At 40.5% G+C, this 21,738-nt stretch overlaps 1 protein-coding gene across 1 annotated transcript in view; it reads left to right on the plus strand.

Moving 5' to 3' along the window:
- The window catches only part of Fam117b (family with sequence similarity 117 member B), a 70,224-nt gene that overhangs the window by 32,346 nt on the left and 16,140 nt on the right, over window positions 1-21,738 (plus strand). The window contains exons 2-5 of the mRNA XM_021198680.2: window positions 6,020-6,171; window positions 7,703-7,792; window positions 10,665-10,778; window positions 20,236-20,379. Of these exons, the coding sequence (XP_021054339.1) occupies window positions 6,020-6,171; window positions 7,703-7,792; window positions 10,665-10,778; window positions 20,236-20,379 (500 nt within the window). The remainder of the gene's footprint in view (window positions 1-6,019; window positions 6,172-7,702; window positions 7,793-10,664; window positions 10,779-20,235; window positions 20,380-21,738) is intronic.

A 21,738-nucleotide genomic window follows, 5' to 3' on the forward strand; every position in this document is an offset into this window, starting at 1 on the left:
TCTGGTGGTTCCTCAGAAAGTTGGACATATAACTACCTGAAGATCCAGCAGTACCTCTCCTGGGCATATACCCAGAAGATGTTCCAAATGGTATTCAGGACACATGCTCCACTATGTTCTTAGCAGCCTTATTTATAATAGCCAGAAGCTGGAAAGAACCCAGATGTCTCTCAATAGAGGAATGGATACAAAAAATGTGGTACATTTACACGATGGAGTACTACTCAGCTATTATAAACAATGAATTTATTAAATTCTTGGGCAAATGGATGTATCTGGAGGATATCATCCTGAGTGAGGTAACCCATCACAAAAGAAGTCACTTGATATTAGTACTTATTTTTTTTAAGATAGTGTCTCTCACTGAACCTGGAACTAGTTTGGATAACTTGGGACCAGAAAGCCATGGGATTCTTCCTGTGTCTGTCCCAGCACGGGGATTGCAAACATGTGCCACCATACCAGTTTTTTACATGGAGGTGTGAAGTTGGGTCCTCATACTTGAATGGCAAGTGATTTACTGACTGCCATCTCTCTCCCTAGCCCTTTATTTACTATTCTCCAAGATAAAGTATGGCATAATATAGATTTCAGCAGTTGAGAAGCTGAAGCAGGAGGATAGCTTGAGTCAGTTGAAACCTGCTTTTGGGCAATACCATATCTCAAAAAAGAAGTATAAAGCCCATATTAAAGTTAAACTTAAATGTAAATTAACAAAGTTTACCCTCACCTGACCTCTCCCCACAAAGTAAAAAGGAAAGAAAGAAAAATGATACTAGATATTTCTGTAGAAACCATGACACAGTAAAGTCATGCATTGTAAATAGCAGACTCTTGTACTGAACCAGGTATCGAAGCAAAGTCCAGAGATATTATTTGTCCTAGTCTGTGTTATCATGGTTGTGATAAACACCATGACAAAAAAAGCAAGTAAGGGAGAGAAGAGTTCATTTGGCTTAATCTTCCACATCACTGTTACTTATTGAAAAACTCAGGACAGGAACTCAAGCAGGGGAGAAACCTGGAGGCAGGAGCTGATGCAGAGACCATGGAGGGATGTTGCTTACCTGCTTGCTCTTCATTGCTTGCTCAGTCTGCTTTCTTGTGGAACCCAGGACCAGCAACCCAGAGATGGTACACAATGGACTGGGACCCTTCCCTATCAATCACTAAGTAAGAAAGTGCCCTACAGCTGGATCTTCTGAAGGCATTTTCTCAGTTGAGACTCGCTCCTTGTCAGTTACTCTAGTTTGTGTGAAGCTGACATAAAATTAGCCACCACATTATTTAAATATGAAAAAGAGAAATTTAAATTCATGGAATTTTGAAATGTAATAATTAAATATATTACTATTTTTACTTGGTGTGGCAGGGGACTGTCTGCCAGAGTGTGCAGGTGGTCAGAGGGCAACTCGAAGTAGTCAGTTCTCTCCATCCATCATGTGGGTTCCAGGAATCGAACTCTGGTTGTCAAGTTTGCTGGCAAGTGCTTTTAAATCTGCTGAGCCTTCTCTCCAGACATTTTTGTCTAACAGGGTTGGGGGATTTTCTTTAGGAGTAACACTTTGCTTTATTTTGTTTCAGAGTTCTGTATTAGTAGATTAGTTTTACAGTGCTCACCTCATCTAGGATGAGATTTTGCTATTATCTCTTGTATTGGTTACTTTCCAAGTTGTTTTATGAAGTGCATGAAAGAAGGAAAGCAGGATTTATATAGCACACAGTCTGAGGGCATGCAGTCCATCATGGATGAAGGGCGGGTTGGTAGCAGCAGACATGTGGCTGCAGAACTTGCTCGTATCTGGACAGATCAAGAAGTAGACACAAGCCAAAAACAGGCAGGAATGTAAACTTCAGGGCCTGCCCCCCAATGACCCAGCTTCCTCCAGCTAGGCCTTTCCCACAACCTCCCAGGGCAGCATAAGGAGCCTGTGGGGACATTTTGCATTGTGACATCTTTGAATATAGTGTTCTGTCCAGATAAGTTATTCAGAGTGTAACTTTGTCACTGAGTGACAAAACACTGAGCAATACTGTGAAGCTTTGAGAGCCATGTTAAGGCCTTTGCTGCTGCTGCATATGCTTATTAACATTGCCTTCATAGTACAGAAGTTGCCAGGCATGCTTTGTAAATGTCTGTGCTACAACAAAACTTTATTTACGGGTGCTAAAATTTGAATTTTATGTAATTTTTCTATATTTAAGAATTAGTTGATTCTTTTTCTAACCATTTAAAAATATACATGCAAATTAGTAGGGTAAGGACCAGATTTGGCCTATAGCCTGTAGCTTCCCTAAACTTAGGTATAAAATATAAAAAAGTCTCAAAACCTAATAGTAATTTTTATATCTTTTCATCATTTTATTTAAAAACACAGTACTTAGATAAAAAAAAAAACAAAAAAAAAAACAAAAACAAGCAAGCAAGCAAGCAAGCAAGAAACCATCAAGCTTGGGAGGAAAGACTGGCCTGGTCTACAGAGTTAGTTCTAGGATAGCCAGGGCTACACAGAGAAACCCTGTCTACGGGAAAAACAAAAACATAAACAAAGATCACATGTATGGGGCTAAAGGGTACTGAGTTTTATTTTGGTTTATCAAGGCTTGCTTGGTCTGTTTTGTTAACAGAACTAACATGTAAACACTGATTTAGTTATTAGCTAGAATTCTGGGATTTATACTATTGTAGGTTTCTTTAGAATGAACAGTTTCTTCTGTGTGTACAGTGCATGCATTTGTACATGTTTAAGAAAGCATGTGTACACGAATGTGCAGACCAGAGGTTGACAGTGGGTGTCTTCAAGGAAAAAACCTTTCTGGGTACCAGGAAAATAACCAATTTTGTAGAAAATTGCTGGGATCATTCCCTAGAGATTTTGACTTGATAGATTTAGGGTGTGGTCCAGGGATGTTCACTGGTAGAAAAGAAGCCCGAGAAACCTGGATTCAAATTTTAATATAACAGCAAGCAGCCAGCTATTCAGCAGCAAGTCACTGTCTCTTCTCCATCAACCCTATGCCTACCATGCTCATTGTTTTACAAATGAGAATACCTATTTAATTGATGCTAAATAAATGATAACATAAATGTGAAGAAGGGCTATTAATGATTAAATGGGGGCTGGATTTCTGTTAACCCTTTGATACTCTTGATTGCTTTGTATTTCCATATAAAATTGATCTTATTTCATTCTTGTCTTTTCCCTCTTTTAGTAGTAAATGTCTCCCTTCTGTAACTCTCCTCCCATTAGCACCTGTCTCTCAAGTGTGCCCTGTTCATTCAAGTGTTCATTCTTAGGAACCACCTTCTTCTCCTTGCTCTGGTTGGTTCTCATATGGAAGTACTGAGTCCCTTCAGTTTGCTTATGGGGAGGTCTTGCACTTGTGATTCTGAAGAAACCCCGTTTTGGGTCAAAGCATGGATGGACAGGACAATTTTAGGAAATAAAAAGCAGCTGAGTTCTTAGAACCAACAAGCATTAGGGGAAATTTACCAGGGAGTAGAAATTTGAAGCTGAATATTGGCACATACTTGCTCTGTGTTCAGAGTTGGTGCCAAGAGTTAAACACTCCTGGGCTGAATCCTGTGCTTTTGTGTTTGTTTTAATTTCAGTTACCCTGATCTTAATTCTCACATTGTCATTGCCTATTTTGGGTTGATTTTGTTTTTAAGGTCTCCAAATTAATAGCTACTGTTGTGTTGTTACAGTAAATGCCTGCTTACCCTAGCTTACTGCTTGTTTTACTTTGCTTCTTAGACTGTTTCCTCCTTTCTGTGGTATTTTTCTTAAAAAATAATTGTCAGATATTGTCTTTGGTTGTTAAGTCATCTTTGTCTGATTCTCAGTGTTTCACCCTTTGTAGGTGTACATTTACTACAACAGATGTTTGGAGACAACTTTAGGGAATCATTTTTCCTTTTCCACCATGTGGCTGGCCTCTGGGGATTGAATAGGTTGCCAGACTTGGTAGCAAATGATTTTTTTACTTGCTGAGCTACCTTGCTGACCCAAGGTATCATAACTGTCAGTTTCATTCTGAAGACTCTATATCTTTTATCGTTTCTGGAAGACATCATCATTTTGAACATTGTTTTCTTGTTAAATTTACATTGCATACATGTTGCAGTAAATATCTCTTTAGTTTCCTTCTTTTCTTAAGTTTGGTTTGTATTTTATTTAATGTTTGTGTCACCTTTTTGAGTAATTTCTCTTACTCAAAAAATTTTTAATTTCTCAGTTCACTAATTCATTCTCATAAGTTTTCCCCCTTGTTTGTTTGTTTTCAGAATGGAGCTTACTATATAGTCTTCTCTGGCCTGTAAGTTGATGTGTTGTATACTAGCCTGGCCTTAAACTCACAGATCTTCTGCCTCAGCCCACCAGGTGATAGGATTAAAAGCGTGTGCTATCACTTGTAGCCCACAAATTCTTTTAAGCTTTATTTAATGTCTAATGTATGTACTGGGCTTTTTTTTTTTTTTTTTTTTCTGTAGTTGTAACAGATCAAAGCCAGGGCCTCATGCATGCTAGGTCTGTGCTTTAGCTACTATTGAGCTGAATTTCCAATCCCAGCAGTCCTTTAAAAACTTTACTTATTACTACTATACATACATTGTATGATAGCTATGTATAGGACACATATGTCACAGCTTGTGTATGTGGAGAGATCCAAAGACCACTTTGTAGAGTCAGTTCTTTCCTTCATCTTTTTGTGATCTGGGAATTGGACTCAAGTCATCAGGCCTTATCGGCAAGTGCTTTTAACTGTTAAAGCATTTCACTGGGAACTGGGGATAGCCACCAGCAAGTCCCAGATGCCAGGAAAACAAGAGGCTCCCAGGACCCAACAGAGATGAGATTAGCTGAAATGCCCAACAAAGGAGAGGGAGAACCTACAGAGACCATATCCACAGGCTAGGCAAGACTCTCGGTTGGGGGATGGGGCCACCCACTCATCTCCAAATTTTTAACCCAGAATGGTTCCTGTCTGAAGGAAATACAGGGACAAAGTGTGGAGCAGAGATGGAAGGAACGGCCATCCAGACACTGCCCCACCTGGGGATCCATCCCATATATAGACACCAAACCCAGACACTATTGTGGATGCCAAGAAGTGCTTGCTGACAGGAGCCTGTTATAGCTTTCTCCTGAGAGTCTCTGCCAGAGTCAGACAAATATAGAGATAGATGCTCAGATATTTGCAGCCAACCATTCGACTGAGCATGGGGTCCCCAATGGAGAAGAAAAAAACTGAAGGAGCTGAAGGGGTTGCAACCCCATAAGAAGAACAACAACCAACCAGACCCCCCAGAGCTCCCAGGGACTAAACCACCAAAGAGTATATACATGGAGCGACCCATGGGTCCAGCCACATATGTAGCAGAAGATGACTTTGTTGGGCATCAGTGGGAGGAGAGGCCCTTGGTCCTGTGAAGGCTTGATGCTCCGGTGTAGGGGAATGCTAGGGTGGGAAGTTGCGAGTGGGTGGGTAGGGGAGCACCCTCATAGAAGCAGGGGGAGGGGGGTTGGGGGGACCAGGAAAGGGGATAACATTTGAAATGTAAATACATAAAGTATCCAATTAAAAAAATAAAGTGCTATCAAATTAGAATGGACATAGCACATGAAAAAACCTATTCCACTGTTAGGGTGTTTGCTCATACCTCTCTCAGTCAATAACTGTATTTTCCAAGGGTCTTTATTCATATTTTTCTTCTTAGAGTCAGACTTAAGATTATGCATAGCTAGTTGCAGAAGTCTAAAGGTTCTGAACTAACAGTATTTGCTTATTTTAAATATACTACATATGAAATGATAGTATGTAGCCCTTTGGAATCAACTGTGAGTTGTGTTATCAATACCTTGTTCCTTCTGTTTTTGTGGTCAGTGTTTTGGACTGGGTCTGGGCTTTGCATATTGGCTTGTTCTTATTTGTTTGTTTTTGCATGTTTAAGTTGAAGAACTTCTATAAAGCTTAACTTTTTTTTTTTTTAAATGAACACTTGCTTTATACCTAGGTGACAAAACACAGCCACCTTCCTCAAGCTCCTCCAGCATTATCCGACGCACATCCTCCCTGGATACCCTTGCAGCTCCATACCTTGCTGGACACTGGCCCCGAGACAGTCGTGGGCAAGCCGCACCCTGCATGAGGGACAAGGCCACACAGGTAGGTTTCTCTTACCTGTTCTTCTCTGAAGCATTGAGTGCACACCAGAATTTCATCTGAAGCTTTTCAGTACAGGTTTCCAGGCCTACCTTCTAGATATTTGTCTGGATTTGTTTGGCCTGGGAGCATGAATTTCTAAAAGTTCTCAAAAATAACTCCTATAGACATATATAATTGTGAACATACATCCCCCTATTTATTCCTTAGAAGTTATGTTACAGTCTCACAATATTTTCATGTCTGTAATTTGGACTAGAAAATTTGTAGTAGAGGATTATTCTGCATACCATTTATTTTTGTGCCCCCCAAACCTTCATATATTGGAAGAGCTATATTACATTGTTGATTTTGTCTGTGTGTGTGTGTGTGTGTGTGTGTGTGTGTGTGTGTGCTCACACATCTGCATGCTTATACTGTAGAGTGCTAGAGTGCATATAGCAATCAGAGCACAACTTTGTGAAGTCAGTTCTCACTTAAGTGGTCATCATACACTGCTAAGCCCATTTACGGCCCCATTGCTAATAGATTCCATAAATGTAAACATCTCAACAAATGGTAGTCTAAAAGTGAAGTTTCATACTTTTACATCTATCAAATTGACTAATCCCAGCACTGGGGAGGCAGAGGCAGGCGGATTTCTGAGTTCAAGGCCAGCCTGGTCTACAGAGTGAGTTCCAGGACAGCCAGGGCTACACAGAGAAACCCTGTCTCAAAAAAAAAAAAAAAACAAAAAACAAAACAAAACAAAACAAAAAAGCAGTCTCTTTAATCCATATTTTGAGCCATCTTCAATTGCTTGTTGCAGCAGTGCCTATGTTACTAATTCTGTTTAGTTTGAGGTTTAGAGTCCTGGGACCAGCACTGATTACCCTTAACACCGAGCCATCTAAGCTTCTCTGCCAGTCTCTGGATTTGACTTTAATGTCTGGTCCTGATTGTCATTGTTGTTGTCTAGTAAAAAATTCACAAGAAGCTGAAAATTTGCCACTTCTTGTTTAGAAACTGGAACTGCAAATAGCAATCAAGCTTTCTGTCGGGAGAGCCAGTACAATAGAAAGCAGATAGATGGTTATTGCTAGATGCTGCACTCCATGTCAGCCCAACCTCCTCTCTACATGTCCCACCTCTGGGCCAGTTCCGAATTTACAAATAACCTTATTAGTAAAAGAAATGAAAGAAAGGTTAAAACTTATTATAATCAACTGATGCTAAGATACTGGTGAGTAGTTTATTATGGTTAAAATATGCCAGAGAAATGGCTCGGTGCTTGAGAGCACTGTTCTTGCAGAGGACTGTGGTTTATTTCTCAGCACCCACATGGTGGCTCACAACAATCCATAGACACATACAAGGTACATATGTAGACATGCAGGCAAAACACTCATAACACATAAAATAATAAAATCTTTAAAAGTTTAAAATAGTTCTACCAGCTCTAATTTTTTGTAGCATGTATTATTTAATAGAAAAAGTCTGGTGTGCTGTTGTTAAATACTTTTTGTTAAAATAACTTTTTTCCCTTCTACAATAGACTGAGAGTGCATGGGCTGAAGAATATGAAAAGAAGAAAGGGTCTCATAAGCGCTCATCATCCTGGGGCAGTACAGAACAGCTTAAAGAGGTCAGCAAAATGTTCTGTGGAAGCAGAAGTTTGGCTTTCCCAATTTGCTAGTTCCTTGAAGTTGTGGGCTACAAATGTCATTTTCCTGGTGCAGGGAGGGTATTTATGTGTGCATGCATATCTGTGTGAGGATATGTGTGCCTTCATGAAAGTGTGAAAACCAGAGGGTGATGTCAGGGGTCAACTACTTTCACCTTTTTGAGATAAGGTCTCTGACTGAACTTCTCAATGTTTTAGTTGTGCTGACTGACCAGTGAGCCTTAGGGATCCATCTGTCTTTCTTCTACCTCCTGTTAATTCCGCTGAACGACAGTAAAGACCATCACCTAAATTATTTGGTCAAATTAGGCAAGCTTTATTTTCTGTCCAGTGGGGTTATCTCTCTGAAATGGGCTTGAAATACTTTTGAAAATAAAGCATTGAACTTTTAGAAGGCTTTCCTGGAATTGAGGGATTTCCAGAGGAATCTTGGTTATGTAGGAATTTAGCTGAACATTTTAAAATTATTTGGCAGAACATCTTATCAGGGTATATGCAAGGTATGAGTTAATTCTGTAGGGTAGAAAGCATGTCAACTTGAATTTTGCAGCAAACAGAAATAAACTTGTTCTGTCCTTATAACAAAATAGTTTGCATCTATAAGATGGAGTCTAGCTGGTCCATCACTCCCAGCACAGGGGTAGTAGATGAGCATGGGTATTGGAGATCTGAACTCAACTGTTTAGTGCTTGTACAGCAAGCACTTTACCACTAACCTTATTGTACCTTCCCCCTTTTACTTGAGAAATAGCAACAGAAAAGGTTACTGTGTTGATTGGGGGGAGGGGGGAGGTTTGAAGCCAGACATTAGTGTATACCTATAATCTCAGTAGTCAGGAAATTGAGGCAGGAGGATTGGATTGCTGAGTTTTGAGCCTGCTGAGCCACGCTCCCTCCCTCAAAAAAAAAAAAAAAAGATTTGAACAGAAAAAGTGCATGTATTAACCTGATGATGCAAGGCTTGCTTTAAATAGAGTTTGTATGCATCTCAAAATATATACAGATATCAGACTTATAAAATTAGTGTGATTAAGAAACTGGCATTTTTCTGCATATGATAGTCTTTTTGAAATTTAGTAACTTGATTACGGATAGTTTTGTGTTATTGTTTTCTGTGTATATAATTAATGCCATTTCAGTTTACCCATAATAGAAGTAAACGAGAAAAATTTAGTCAAAGGAGAAGAATGAGATAGCCATTAAAATTGGATTTGTAGCTAGGCATGCTGGCACATGCCTTTGATCCCAGCACTTGGGAACAGGATGCAGATGACCAAGAGTTGAGGGCTAGCCTGGATGTGTGGTTTGAGTGAATGACTCCTATAGTCTCATGCATTTGAATACTTTATCCGAGTTGGTGGCACTGCTGGGGGATAGATTTAAAAGGTATGGCCTTGTTGGAGAATGTATGTCTCTGGGGATAGGCTTTGAGATTTCCAAGTCATATGCCATTCCCAGTTTGCTCTCTGCCTCATGCTTGTAATAAAAGATTTAAGTTTTCAGCTTCTTGTTCTAGCCACTGTTTTGCTCCACCATCTGATAGGATAAAATCGCAGCAAGGGGTAAGATGTACCCTTGGCAGACCCGTGCCAAGCTGTGCCCCTGAGAAAAACATCTACTGTAAGAGGTTTATTGAGGGAGGGGAGAACTAAAGGCTGTTCCAGAGTGGGGACATGATGGAGAGATAGAGGCAGACAAGGGGGGATGGGACACACACATATATACACACACATCGAGATCTGCGGTGACTGGAGGCCCTTTTATGCACAGCACACACCTGGCGTTATTTGGTGGCGGCAGGTGGTGACATCTGCTGCTGCTAGGTCCCTGAGAGCGGGCCAGTGGGAACACCCTATTTGCTAACAACATCATGGCCACCATCCCTCTATAACTGCAAACCCAAACAAACGTCTTCCTTTTGTATTATCTTGACTCATGATATTTAATCATAGTAATACAAAAGTAGCTGATAGCTGGGCAGTGGTGGCGCACGCCTTTAATCCCAGTACTTGGGAGGCAGAGACAGGCAGATTTCTGAGTTCGAGGACAGCCTGGTCTACACAGAGAAACCCTGTCTCAAAAAACCGAAAAAAAAAAAAAAAAAGTTAAGTCAAAAGAAGCTGATATACTCACTTGCCTAATGAGATCCTGGCTCAGAAAACAGCAAACTATATTCGATACTTAAAGATTTTATTTTAAGTGTATTTTATGGCTTGGTGTTCTTGTAGTTTCCTTCCTGTCACTGTGATAAAACACTTTGACCAAAAGCAACTTGATGAGAAAAGGTTTTATTTGCTTAAGGTGAGAGAGAGAAGGAGGGGAGGGAGAGGATGAATATGGAGGCAGGAACAAGCTGATATTTCATCAAAACAGACAGCGGAGTGGAGTAAGCCTCCCCTGTGATGCACCTTCTCCAGGAAGGCTTACCTCCAAGAGGTTCCATAACTTCCCTAAAACAGCACTACCAACTTAGGATCAAGTGCTCAAATACGTAAGCCTGTGGAAGATTCAGATATACACACTCGGCTTGATTTGTAAATATCATTTTAATTTTTGCATTTGTAAAGGCAGCAAGAGATTAAGTTATTTCTAAGAGCATAATTTAAATACTGAAAACTAATACTTGAGAAACCTCAAGATTAACATCAATGTTAAATGTACTTCTGTTTTTCTTTAGATCTATACATATATGTGCATAAAAATATTGATCAATTAGATCTTATAGTATGGTTTAAAATTTCAAAGTATTACAGGTGAGTTCATTGGTTCTTATTAAGCAAGAATGTTTTTGTTTGGTGTGAAAAACACTGTTTTTGCCCATTCTTCCTTTCAGATTGCAAAATTACGCCAGCAACTGCAGAGAAGCAAGCACAGCAGCCGTCACCATCGAGATAAAGAAAGGCAGTCTCCATTCCATGGCAACCATGCGGCGATTAACCAGAGCCAGGTAAGGGTAGAGAGTGCTTCTCTTCTAGGTCGTTTGTAGTCATTTAGGATAGAATGTCCAAAACCATCTGTGAACAGTGCTTTAACTGTTTAATCACAGCCTTCCTCCCCCCTCAAATCTAGAAAACAGTATTTCATCTGGGAGGTGTACCCAGTTCACAGTTTAAAAGTAGTTTCATTTATTTACTTTGGGATTTTGTTTTTCCAGATAGGGTCTCTTTACAGAGCCTTGGCTGTCTTGGAATTCACTAAGTGGAGCACGATGAACTCACAGACACCCACTTTCTGTGTTTATTCCCCATCGTGTTTTTACTCCAGGTCACTTCAGAGTTAATTTTGAATTTTATCAAATTACATGGTACATTGTAGGAGTCGATAAGGTTTTGAAGTGATTTTTTTAATACCAGTTTATTGATGTGAGAGTGTTTAGCTAGGTATGCTGACAGAAGGCTGTAATCTCAGTATTGGGAGGCTGAGACAGGAGAGTTATTTGTAGCAAGAGCTTTCTCAAACCTAAGTGGGCCAGGCATTGTGATGCTCACCTTTAGTCCTAGCTCTCTGGAGGCTAAGAAAAGGTAAATATAATCAGCAGTTTATTTGTTTGATTTTCAACACAGAATCCACCTGCCTCTGTCTTCTGAGTGCTGGGATTAAAGGAGTGTGTCACTACACCCAGTTTATACTCAGCAATTTTTTAAATTGAAAAGTTATTCACAATATTGTTCCTTAAAAATTGAATTTTCCTTTTTTTTTTTTTTTTTTTTTTTGAGACAAGGTTTCTCTTAGTAGCCCTGGAACGCTCTCTGTTATCAGGCTGGCCTTGAACTCAGAGAAATCCACCTGCCTCTGCCTCCCAAATGCTGGGACTACAGGTGTATGCCACCACCACCCAGCTGAAATTGAATTTTCTTAATAAAAATTACTAAGCTTAAGTCTTGTGAGTTGTCTAGGAGTGTAACATGCTTCCCAGGACTGACAACCTAACCTGAGTTCAGTTTCAGAACCCACATGGTAGGAGAAAAAAACCAAATCTAAGTCATTCTCTGACCTTCACACGTGTACACACACACACACACACACACACACACACACACACACACACACACACACAATGTTTTATAAAAAGGAGGAGGAAGAGAAGGAGGTTGGCTGTGCTAGCCTTTATTCCCAGTACTCATGAGGCAGAGGCAAGAAGATCTCTGATTTGGAGAATCATTCCTACCCTACCATCATTCCCACCCCCCATTCCCCCAAAAAAGAAAATTTATTTATCTTGAATCTTTATATTTGACAAATAAAATACCTGCTTGATTTGTCTAGTATATTAACTAACCCCAAATCAGACACATGTGTATCTTGACTGTTACATCAGTTGTACTGATGTTTATTTGAGACTCTCAGAGCATATTAAATTATTGATATGATGTTGCTTAGGTAGGTCCTCTCTTGAGTGGAAAAAAAAAGCACATTATCAAGGCTAAACATCTGCATAGTTTATTAAATCCTTACCGTCTGATAGTATTGTAGGAAAAGTAGCAATAAATAATCTCATGTCCCCATCAAATCTTGTTTTTGAGGAATGTAAGTAACTAGTTAATTCTAATAGTGTACAGTAAATATGTTGATAGAAAGAGTCCACAGTGCAGGGATATTTCTCTTTGAACTGAGGACGAGCCATCCAGAAAGGGTTCTCAGAGAAAATGTTATCTGGTTGATCCCTGATATATAGTTGGAGTTAGCCCATCAACAGATAAAGTTATGGCCCCAGTAGGGTGGCAGTACAAGATTAGGAGATAAATAGCAGACAGACCTTGAAGTCTTCACAGACTAGTTGTAACACACGGTGTCTTCATCTTAGTTGTACAAAAGAACATTAGTTTTTTTTTTTTAAAGATTTATTTATTTATTTATTATATGTAAGTACACTGTAGCTGTCTTCAGACACTCCAGAAGAGGGCGTCAGATCTTGTTACGGATGGTTATGAACCACCATGTGGTTGCTGGGATTTGAACTCCAGACCTTCAGAAGAGCAGTCGGGTGCTCTTACCCACTGAGCCATCTCACCAGCCCGAACATTAGTTTTTTATTGTTGGAAATGAGACTCATGATCCCAAATGCATTTTATAGTAGTCATTGTAGGCTTAGATGAATTTAGTAGAGGACAAATAATACAAGCCAAGAATCATTTAAAGAGTTAGAATTGTGAGTAAGGGATCAGAGTTGACCTGGAACACTGTAGAGGCCTAACACTGGTGAGAAGGTAGTAATGATTGGGGTCTTTTGAACTGCTAAGTATAAGTAACTGACACTTAGGAGGTGGAAGTGTTTGAACTGTTGAACTGCTTACTACATGACACACATTCTTCTCGGGATTTGTGTCATTATTGGCAATTAATCTTCATATTGTAATTTAATATTATTAACTCCCACTTAATAGGAAGTTGAGACCCTAAGAGGTCAGTTATCTTAAAGGTCATATGAGACAGGCTTGGGGTCTCACCTAGACATTCTGTCATGAGTCTCTGTGTTTTCACACTTTGCTAGCTGATGATGGCTGCCAGAATACAGTGATGATGGCTGCCAGAATACAGTAATGATGGAGAGATGAATAAAGACTGGGGCCATTTTAGTCTTTGAAGTACAATTCTAAAAATGTATCTATCTGAAAGTACATACTAAAGTTAAGTAGAAACAGGGTCCTAATGTTAGGTCAACCTTTTAGATTTGAGCTGTACCTGCTCTTCATCAGAGAAGCCTCTGACTGCAGTGTGCAGCAGCTAATGCAGACCAGAACTGCCAGGGCACTGAGATTAGCAGAGCTCAGCCTTCAACAAGACAGCTTTGAGCCTCTAAGGCTCAAGGAACATTTTGGAAGAGGAACTGGAGAGGGAATAAGAATCAGGGTAATGTCTATTGAAAAGATAACCTCTGGACATGAGAGATTTTGGGCTCTGAACTCATTGCTCTGGTTATCTGCATAAAGCCCACATGAAGCTGGGCCCATCAACATTTCATTATGCAGTGGTGGAGGAGCCTATGAAGCAGAGCCCCCACACCTCACTGAGGAACTATTGGCAACTGAGCCCCCACACCTCACAGAGGGACTATTGGCAGCTGATGGTTGTTGGAGGAAGAGGGAGCATTTTCTTGAGTGGTGCAGCCACCCGATAAATTGCTTTTGCTTAAGTGTATAACCTGTCACTTATGCTTAAGCAAAAAACAAGTTACTATAGGTCACATAGAAAAGAAGGTGTGGGTTTAGGGAGGGGGCTTGTTGGGTAGAAGGGTTTTAGGAGGGAAAGGGGTAGATGAGAGAGGAGAAAATGGGGTGTTGGTGGGGGTGAAACTGCTAGAATTCTATGTGTATGAAATTGTCAAAAATAAAAAAATACTTTTGGGGAGGTGGGATGCAAATCAAAATGAATAGAAGACCTACAAAAGCTACAACTGATTAGAAGAAACAGGCCTCCTCAGTGTGATGCTGGATTAAGCTGGGGGATTCCAGGGTAGGATAACTAACACACACACACACGAAAAAATATATAAATTGACATTTGAGGTTGTTTTTATTATCTCTTAACAACGAAAGGGCAGTTGTTAATTATAGTCTCTAGTTAACAGATTTTTTTTTTTTTTTTTTTTTTTTTATTAAATTCTGAATGGTTTTCCTCACAAACTCATTTTTTTTGGTTCTGTCCCTGGGAGTTGAAGGAACACTGTTGGTGGGGAGAATGAATCTTGGTAAGTTTCTTAGATGCGAACTTTTCATGTCCTTGGTTTTCAGAAGTGATAAAGTCCTCAGGTGATTTAGGAGAGTCTGCGTAGGGAGTACAGCAGCCTGTTGCATAGTTGTCTGAGTGCTGCACAGATGTCAGAGAGTAGAATGCCAGCTTTCACAGCCACAAGAACTGATTTCCATGGTGAGAGTTAAAAACCATATAGTCGTTCTCTGGCTGCCATTACAGCCTTAAGCAAAAACGTTCTTCCCAAGGATCTCCTTATTTCTTTGGATGGAGAGACACCGAGATTAGAAAAAACCCAAACATTTCTTCTGAGAAATGAGGATTGCTGGCTGTACTGGCGTCTATGTGCCAGTCCAGCAGGGCTGCTGTGCGGTTTTTTTCGGGTTAGAAATGAAACTATGTACTGCTGTGGTCTCTGTGACCGAGGGTCACTGTAATGTAGGCTCGCTGACGAGGTGAGCCAGATGAGAAAGAACAGAGTCTATCACCCACTGAAAGACAGCAATGGGGATAGACCATGAAGCTTCACGGTGGCATGGGGATCCCCAGTTGAACCCTCACTGTGTGCTTTCTCTCATGGCTGTAGCAAGGAGCAGTTTTCACTTGCCTTTGGTTGTATTTTTTTGAACAGACTTTTTCAACATCTTTATTGTCTTATCAAAGCAGGTTTTTCCCCTTTGTTTTGGTTTGGTTTGTTTTTGTTTTTGAGACAATGTTTCATTCTATAGTATGGGCTGGCCTAGAAATTACTGTGCATGACCTCAAACATTCCTCCTTGCTTGGCCTCTCAAGCAGTAGGATTAGTAGTCTTAGCCACCACTCTCAGCTCAAGGCAGATTTTTTTCCTTTCAGTATTTGATGCTTTGGCATCTAGATCCTTGCTGAGGAACCTGCCTCTTCCAAGATTAGCCAATTCTTCCAGTCACATCAAAATGAACCAATAAGAAACGCATACCTCAACCAGCTCTTCTTAAACTTTCTCACACGATATGTTTTGATCATATTCTTTTCCCTCCCCCCAGTGCCTCCCAATCCACCCAATTTCATGGTCTCTTTCTCTAATAAATAAGCAACCCCCCCCCAAACAAAACAAAACAAAACAATACCCCACAGAGGCCTTTTTGTGTTGGACAACTACTCCTGAACATGGGTCGTGTCCTAGGTTATGTTTGAAATACCTAGTATCAGTCCATTCCAGATAGGTTTTAACCTTAAGAAATTTCACTTTCTTAGCTCTACTCATCTGACTTCTGGTAGACAGCCTTACCATGCTTCAGACTCATACATCTTATCCCATTCTCATCCCCATGCTGTGAAGCAGGCATTCATGTTAGGTGTTGATGTAGACACTGTAAAAGTAACTTTATTCTTCTGTAATAATAGTCATCTCAAAGGCTTGCTGCCTCAGTCTGCTAACCTTGGCCTAATTCTGGAAGCTTCTAACTTCCCTACAGTGTAATCTAGGCCTAGAATGTTTTCAGCCTCTGAGACTTATTCTGTTTAAGCTCAACCCTTCCTAATTTTCTCTGAGCTCTCTCTGGCTGGCTGATTTAACTCAGTTCTGACTCAAAACTCCTCTCCAAGCTGCCTGATTCAATCTGGTTTCTCTCAGCTTCTACTGAATTGCTCTGCTTGGCCTCATACTAACTCTGTTCTAATCTTCTGGCTCCTTCTCCTTCTCTGGCTCATTCTGCTTTCACCTGTGTCTAGCTTGTTCTCTCCGATTCTTTCCAAACCAACGGAGGACCAAGCATTTAAATATATGTGCTTTGGGGGGTTGTTTTCATTCAACCCACCACATTCCAAATGTCACGTGGGTATATAGAGAATGACATGTTGTGCTGTCTAATTAAAAGCTTTAAGTGGGCCAGAATTTACTGAAGTATTTGCTCTGAGGAGAGAGAGAGAGTGAGAAAACAGTAAGCATTTATTTTATATTTTTTCCAAAGTACAGATCTGATGAGAGAAATATTTTAACCTTTCTTAGATGTCTGAGGAATTCTCAGCTAATCTAATAACCCACTTACATTTGTGTATACCGATTTATATTTAGAATTCACATTATTGCAGAAACCACTTTTGGTCTGGAAAACAAATTCTTGTTATTTAATTCTCTAAAAGGGATGTAGTAGGAGGGGGTGGTGGTGCCAGAATTTAAAAAAAAAAGAAAAGAAAAAAGAAAAAAATTCCTTAAAGTAAAAGACCTTGAAATAAAAGATTATTTTTATTCTCTTCAGATATTTTTAGAATGTAGTTTATATGAGGAGTGAAATAAAGGACTAATTCCTCGTGCTATCTTCAGTAGTTACATTAGGTTTAACAAAGAAGTCCTTCCCAGGTAGCTGGGTGAGTTCATTTGTTTTAACCTCCTGGTGACAGCTAGTTTAAGTTATGTTAAGTTAAACTGCTGGTTGAAACCCCTTACTCAGAGGAGCGGTGCACAGGCCTTATAAGAATGACTTCCTTTCACTCCTTCCTTCTCTGCGTTTCTTTTTTTCCTTTGAGACATTAGATTTTTGATAAATAGTTGCTACTAAGGAGATATTAAGAAAATCTTTGTAACATCTTTTCCTGCTTTGCTGATAGGAAATCTCAGCAAATCCAAATTGGGGAGGCAGCCTCTCCCCTGCCAGGACCCTGTGTGCCCTTCTTACCATGGCAGCTGAGGACTCTCTGCTCTCTTTACAGACAAGCTTACTAATGTGTCCTCATGCTTCTAAAACCAAAGGCCAGCATTTTGCAAATACTATGGCACATTACTTCCCCTTACAGCCTCTTTCCCCTGCTTCTGTAATTTAGAAGTTGTAAAGCAAATGAGTACCTGAAAGCCTGAAAACCCAGCATAAGTCCTGGTTTTTGTTGTATGACAATTTTGAAGAAATTATCAGGAGGACACAATTGGTTTAGAACTGTTAATCTAAACAAACTAGTAAGTTTAGTCTGTGTCCTGAGTGTTGAGATTGCTGTTGGCCTTCTGCGTTATGTTACTCTGTCACCTCATTACACATGAGATGATCAGTCATAGGAAAGCTGGCTGCATCTCAGAATGTCTGTGTGCTTCACTGCAGGCCAGGGAGTCGTTGGTTTCCTTTCTCTATCATTTCACTTGTTTCCTCTCCAGTCTCTGCTTTACCTTCCGTGAGTCCTCAGAAGCAAAGCAGCATTAGCTTTGTTCTACCCCTGCCTTGCCTATAGCTTTTACAACTTTATTTGGGGCTGGAAGGATGGCTCAGTGGTTAAGAGTACTTGCTGCCCTTCCATAGGATCCCAGTTCAGTTCCTTAACATCCATATCAGATGACTCATAACTCCCTGGAACTCCAGCTCCAAAGGATATGACACGTCTCAGAACTCTGGGTGTCTGCACTCACATGTGGGCATACACAGATGGACCATACACACAATTTTAAAAATTATAAAACTAAATCTTTTTTTAAAAAAACGAAGAGCTTTTGCTTGATCTTACTTTGGAATTTTACATCTGTTGGGAAGAAAGTAGGATAGTAAGAGAGATAAAAACTCTTTAGGGGTTAGCGGCAGTCCTTAGGAACCCTAAGGCAAACGGTAGGTAGCCAGCCCGGGGACTAGCTGTCACCCTGCCTCATTGCAGTTACAAATAGGACCCGAGTTCAGTGACAAGGATGGAGACATGGCTCAGTGGTTAAGAGCATCTGCAGGCACACCCTCACATAAACAGACATGCACACATAAATAAATATCTCTTTGAAGAATAAGGAAGTGAGGGCCGGGGAGGGAGGTTGAGGTAGGAGAGTAGAGAATGCAAGCAGTGAAGAAAGGAATGAATAGAATGGTAGCATGTGCTGCTTGCCAGCCCTGTTACTACTGAGGTTGGTGAGAAACGTGAGGAAGGTAGGCTCTATTCTTGTCAATGAGAGAATGTTGCCTACAAGTCTATAGATGAAAGGTATGGTGACACAGACTTCTAATATTAGCACTCAAGATGCTTAGGCAGGAATATCATGAATTTTACTCCTACTTGAGATAACCCTGTCCGGTTGTTGCTCCTACCCCCTCTCCCCCCCCCCCCAAAAAAAAAAGACATAACCCAATACCAGAAACAACAGAAACCCCCTTGTCGGACATAACTGTCAGATATTTGGGACTGGAGACATGGCTCAGTGTTTAACAGCACTGGCTGATCTTCCAGAGGAACTAGGTTCAGCTCCCAGAACTCAAATGGCAATTTTCAGCTGTTAACTCCAGTTCCTGATGCCCTCTTCTGGCCTGTGTGGATTCTGCATGTATGTGCACCACATACATGCAAACTAAACACACATACACATAAAAAATAGAAATAAATAACACGTTTTTAAAAAATAGAAATTAAAAACAAATAAATAGTATTGGAGAACCTTGGGGTTATGTGAAAAGATGTGTGAACAGAGAGGTTAAAATTAGGAAAGACATGCTGGAGAGATGACTCAGCGGATAAGAGCACCTCTGCTCTTCCAGAGGTCCTGAGTTCAGTTTCTAGCAACCACATGGTGGCTCACAACCATCTGTAATGGGATCTGATGCCCTCTTATCCGATGCCCTCTTCTGGTGTGTCTGAAGACTCGACAGTGTACTCACATAAAATAAATCTTTAAAAAAGAAAGAATCATAAGGACATACTTTTTTTAAAAAATTAGGAAAGACTAGTTAAAAAACAGTGTGTCAGGGTGCCGGGGGGCCAGGGGCCAGGGTTGCTTACCTCCTTTCAAAACCCTGAATTAGAACGCTGAGTCCTTCCTTACATGTGAAGCAAGCTACCTGCCCAGGAGGTAGGATGCTGAGCCCTGCCTTGCAAGTGAGAGCTGTACACTAACAACAGCCGGGAGCTGCTTGCAAGTCAATTCCCTTTGGCTTCTTTCTCACAGATTTCCTGTTTCTTCCCAAGGATACTTGTACTGTGTTTGCTGTGTGTTTTTGTTTTGCTTGTTTGTTTATGTTAAAGATGAGCAGAAGTAAAAGAAGAAATAAAGCTTCATTCTAAGTTTGAGTCAGATGGTAAAATTACCCATTGACTTTTAAAGCTGAGTCAGTGCCTGCAGAAATGTGAGCTTTTGTTTCCTTGCCACCTCTTGCAGGTGAATGAATGAAGTAGTCATAGATCCCAGACCATTGCTATTTGCAGATATCCTCGTAAGCCCTGTTTTGTATTTTACTTTGAGCATCTTGTTAGGAGGACAGTTAATATTCTATGATTATTTAATCTGTCACTTTAAAAAAGTAATACTGTGACAATGAAAACACTTTAGGTAAGAGAAAATCAGATGGATTTGCAAAAGAAAGCATTTTATATTTTATTTTCAGAGGTGAACATATTAAGTATATATGTAGTGGTATACATACAATGAATATTACAGGAAAGTTACCTGCAGTTATGCGGTGGGCTCTACCATGTGAATCCTGTCTGTTGAACTCCATTGTCAGGCTTGGTGACAGGCACCTTGATCAGCCACTTCACTGGCCCTGTGAAAGCATATCTGAGGTTGATGTTCCTGGGTTCGCCTAATGACCTCTACTCTGTGACAGCTGTTGGTACATTTCTGAGTCAGTCTTGATTGACTGTCTGCTTTGAGCTCTAAACTACATTTCATATAAGCTAATAAGCAGATTTGGTTGCTCTCAAGTTGTTGAAGTCCTTTGGATTTGTTTTTGGGTTATGCCACCTTGAAAACTTCTCTTCTCCATTTTTCACCTTCACTTAAGGCTCCTGCTCCAAAGAGCACGCTCATTCCTGCTGGCCCCATCACCAAGTCGTCTGGTTCTCGGTTCCGGAACAGTGTGGAAGGACTGAATCAGGAGATTGAGATCATAATTAAAGAGACAGGGGAGAAGGAAGAGCAGCTGATTGTAAGTAGTCTCCACCCTCAGAGCAGTCTTGCTGTGAGCTCCAGAGCTCTGAAACAGTCTACTTTCGGTTGGCTGTTTACATTTCTTATTGAGAGAATGAAAATTTAACGTTTTTAAATAAATAAAAATAAAAGCCTTTGACCATGAAAGGGATTGAAGAGTTTTAATTTATTTTCATTTCACAGAATGAATGGGCTCAACCTTAGTACAGGTCCTCTACCAGAAACTGGTTTTCATTTGTAGCAAATACGTCATTTTGCTTTAACTCCCTGCAACAAGTTGGAGTTAGTTCTGTGGAGGGTGGGGCAGTTAGAACAGCAAATTGTTTCTAAGGGCATCTGCCTGCCTACTTTTGTAGGCTGATTGGTTTGACTTGACTCGAATCTGCAAGACAAATAGCTTTGTGGTCCAGAGTACTTTTATCTCAGCAATTGTTCTTGAGTGCTTGATTAGTTTGGAGAAATCCTCTCTTGGTTTGTGGGATTTTCTGCCTGGAGGTGAAGGCAGCTGAGTGTGGTGGCTGGCCAGTAGTACTCAGTCATTCCAGGTCTCCTCTAGTTTGAGGCTTGCTTATATAACTGAAATCCTTTCTCAAACAAACAAAAAAACAAAACAAAACACAAAACTTGGTTTAGCTTTGAAAATACACAGCTCTCCCATTCTTGTTCTCCATTCTATCAAATGGAGTATGTTTTCCCTGACTAATTAAAGCTAAGTCAGTCAGAGCTGTAGAGGGAGCTGACTTGTCTGCTGTGTGAGCCACACAAGCTTTCATAAGTGTCTCCTTGATTTCAGCCTCTAATTAGATCTGCTGTGATTAACCTTTCACTCACAGGAAGGGTTCTTTGAAAAAAACAACTTAGAAGAAGAATGGGCAGGAAGGCCCAGGAATGAAGGGCCACCTGTGTCACTGGTTAGCACCTTTGCTCTCTTAGGGACCTGTGGCCCACCGAGTTTCTCCTTTACTGTGATAACCCTTTGTATATTTTTAGAAATAACAGTACATGATATTCAGGGCAGTACATTTATTCAGCAGATGCTGACCCTCCAGTGTGCTGTGCCCAGAGAAGACAAATCCTTCCCAGAAAGTGATGCTCACTGAGGAGTCAGGTTAGGTGTTGATGTCACTAATGAGCACCAGGAAGGCCCAGTAGCAGTAGAAGGATGGATGCTTGCTTGTTTTTGAAATGGGGTTTTGCTATGTAGCCCAGCTGCTCTAGAAATCAGAATCCTCCTGTTTCAGCCTCCTAAGTACTAGGAGTACAGATCTGTGGCACCATGCCAAGCTTAGAATTTGATTTGTGAGTTTCTGGCCACAGAGGAATGTGGACACTGGATATACTGCTAGTAAATTTCAGG

Source organism: Mus pahari, chromosome 5 (assembly GCF_900095145.1).
Source record: "Mus pahari chromosome 5, PAHARI_EIJ_v1.1, whole genome shotgun sequence".
NCBI classification, from domain to species: domain Eukaryota; kingdom Metazoa; phylum Chordata; class Mammalia; order Rodentia; family Muridae; genus Mus; species Mus pahari.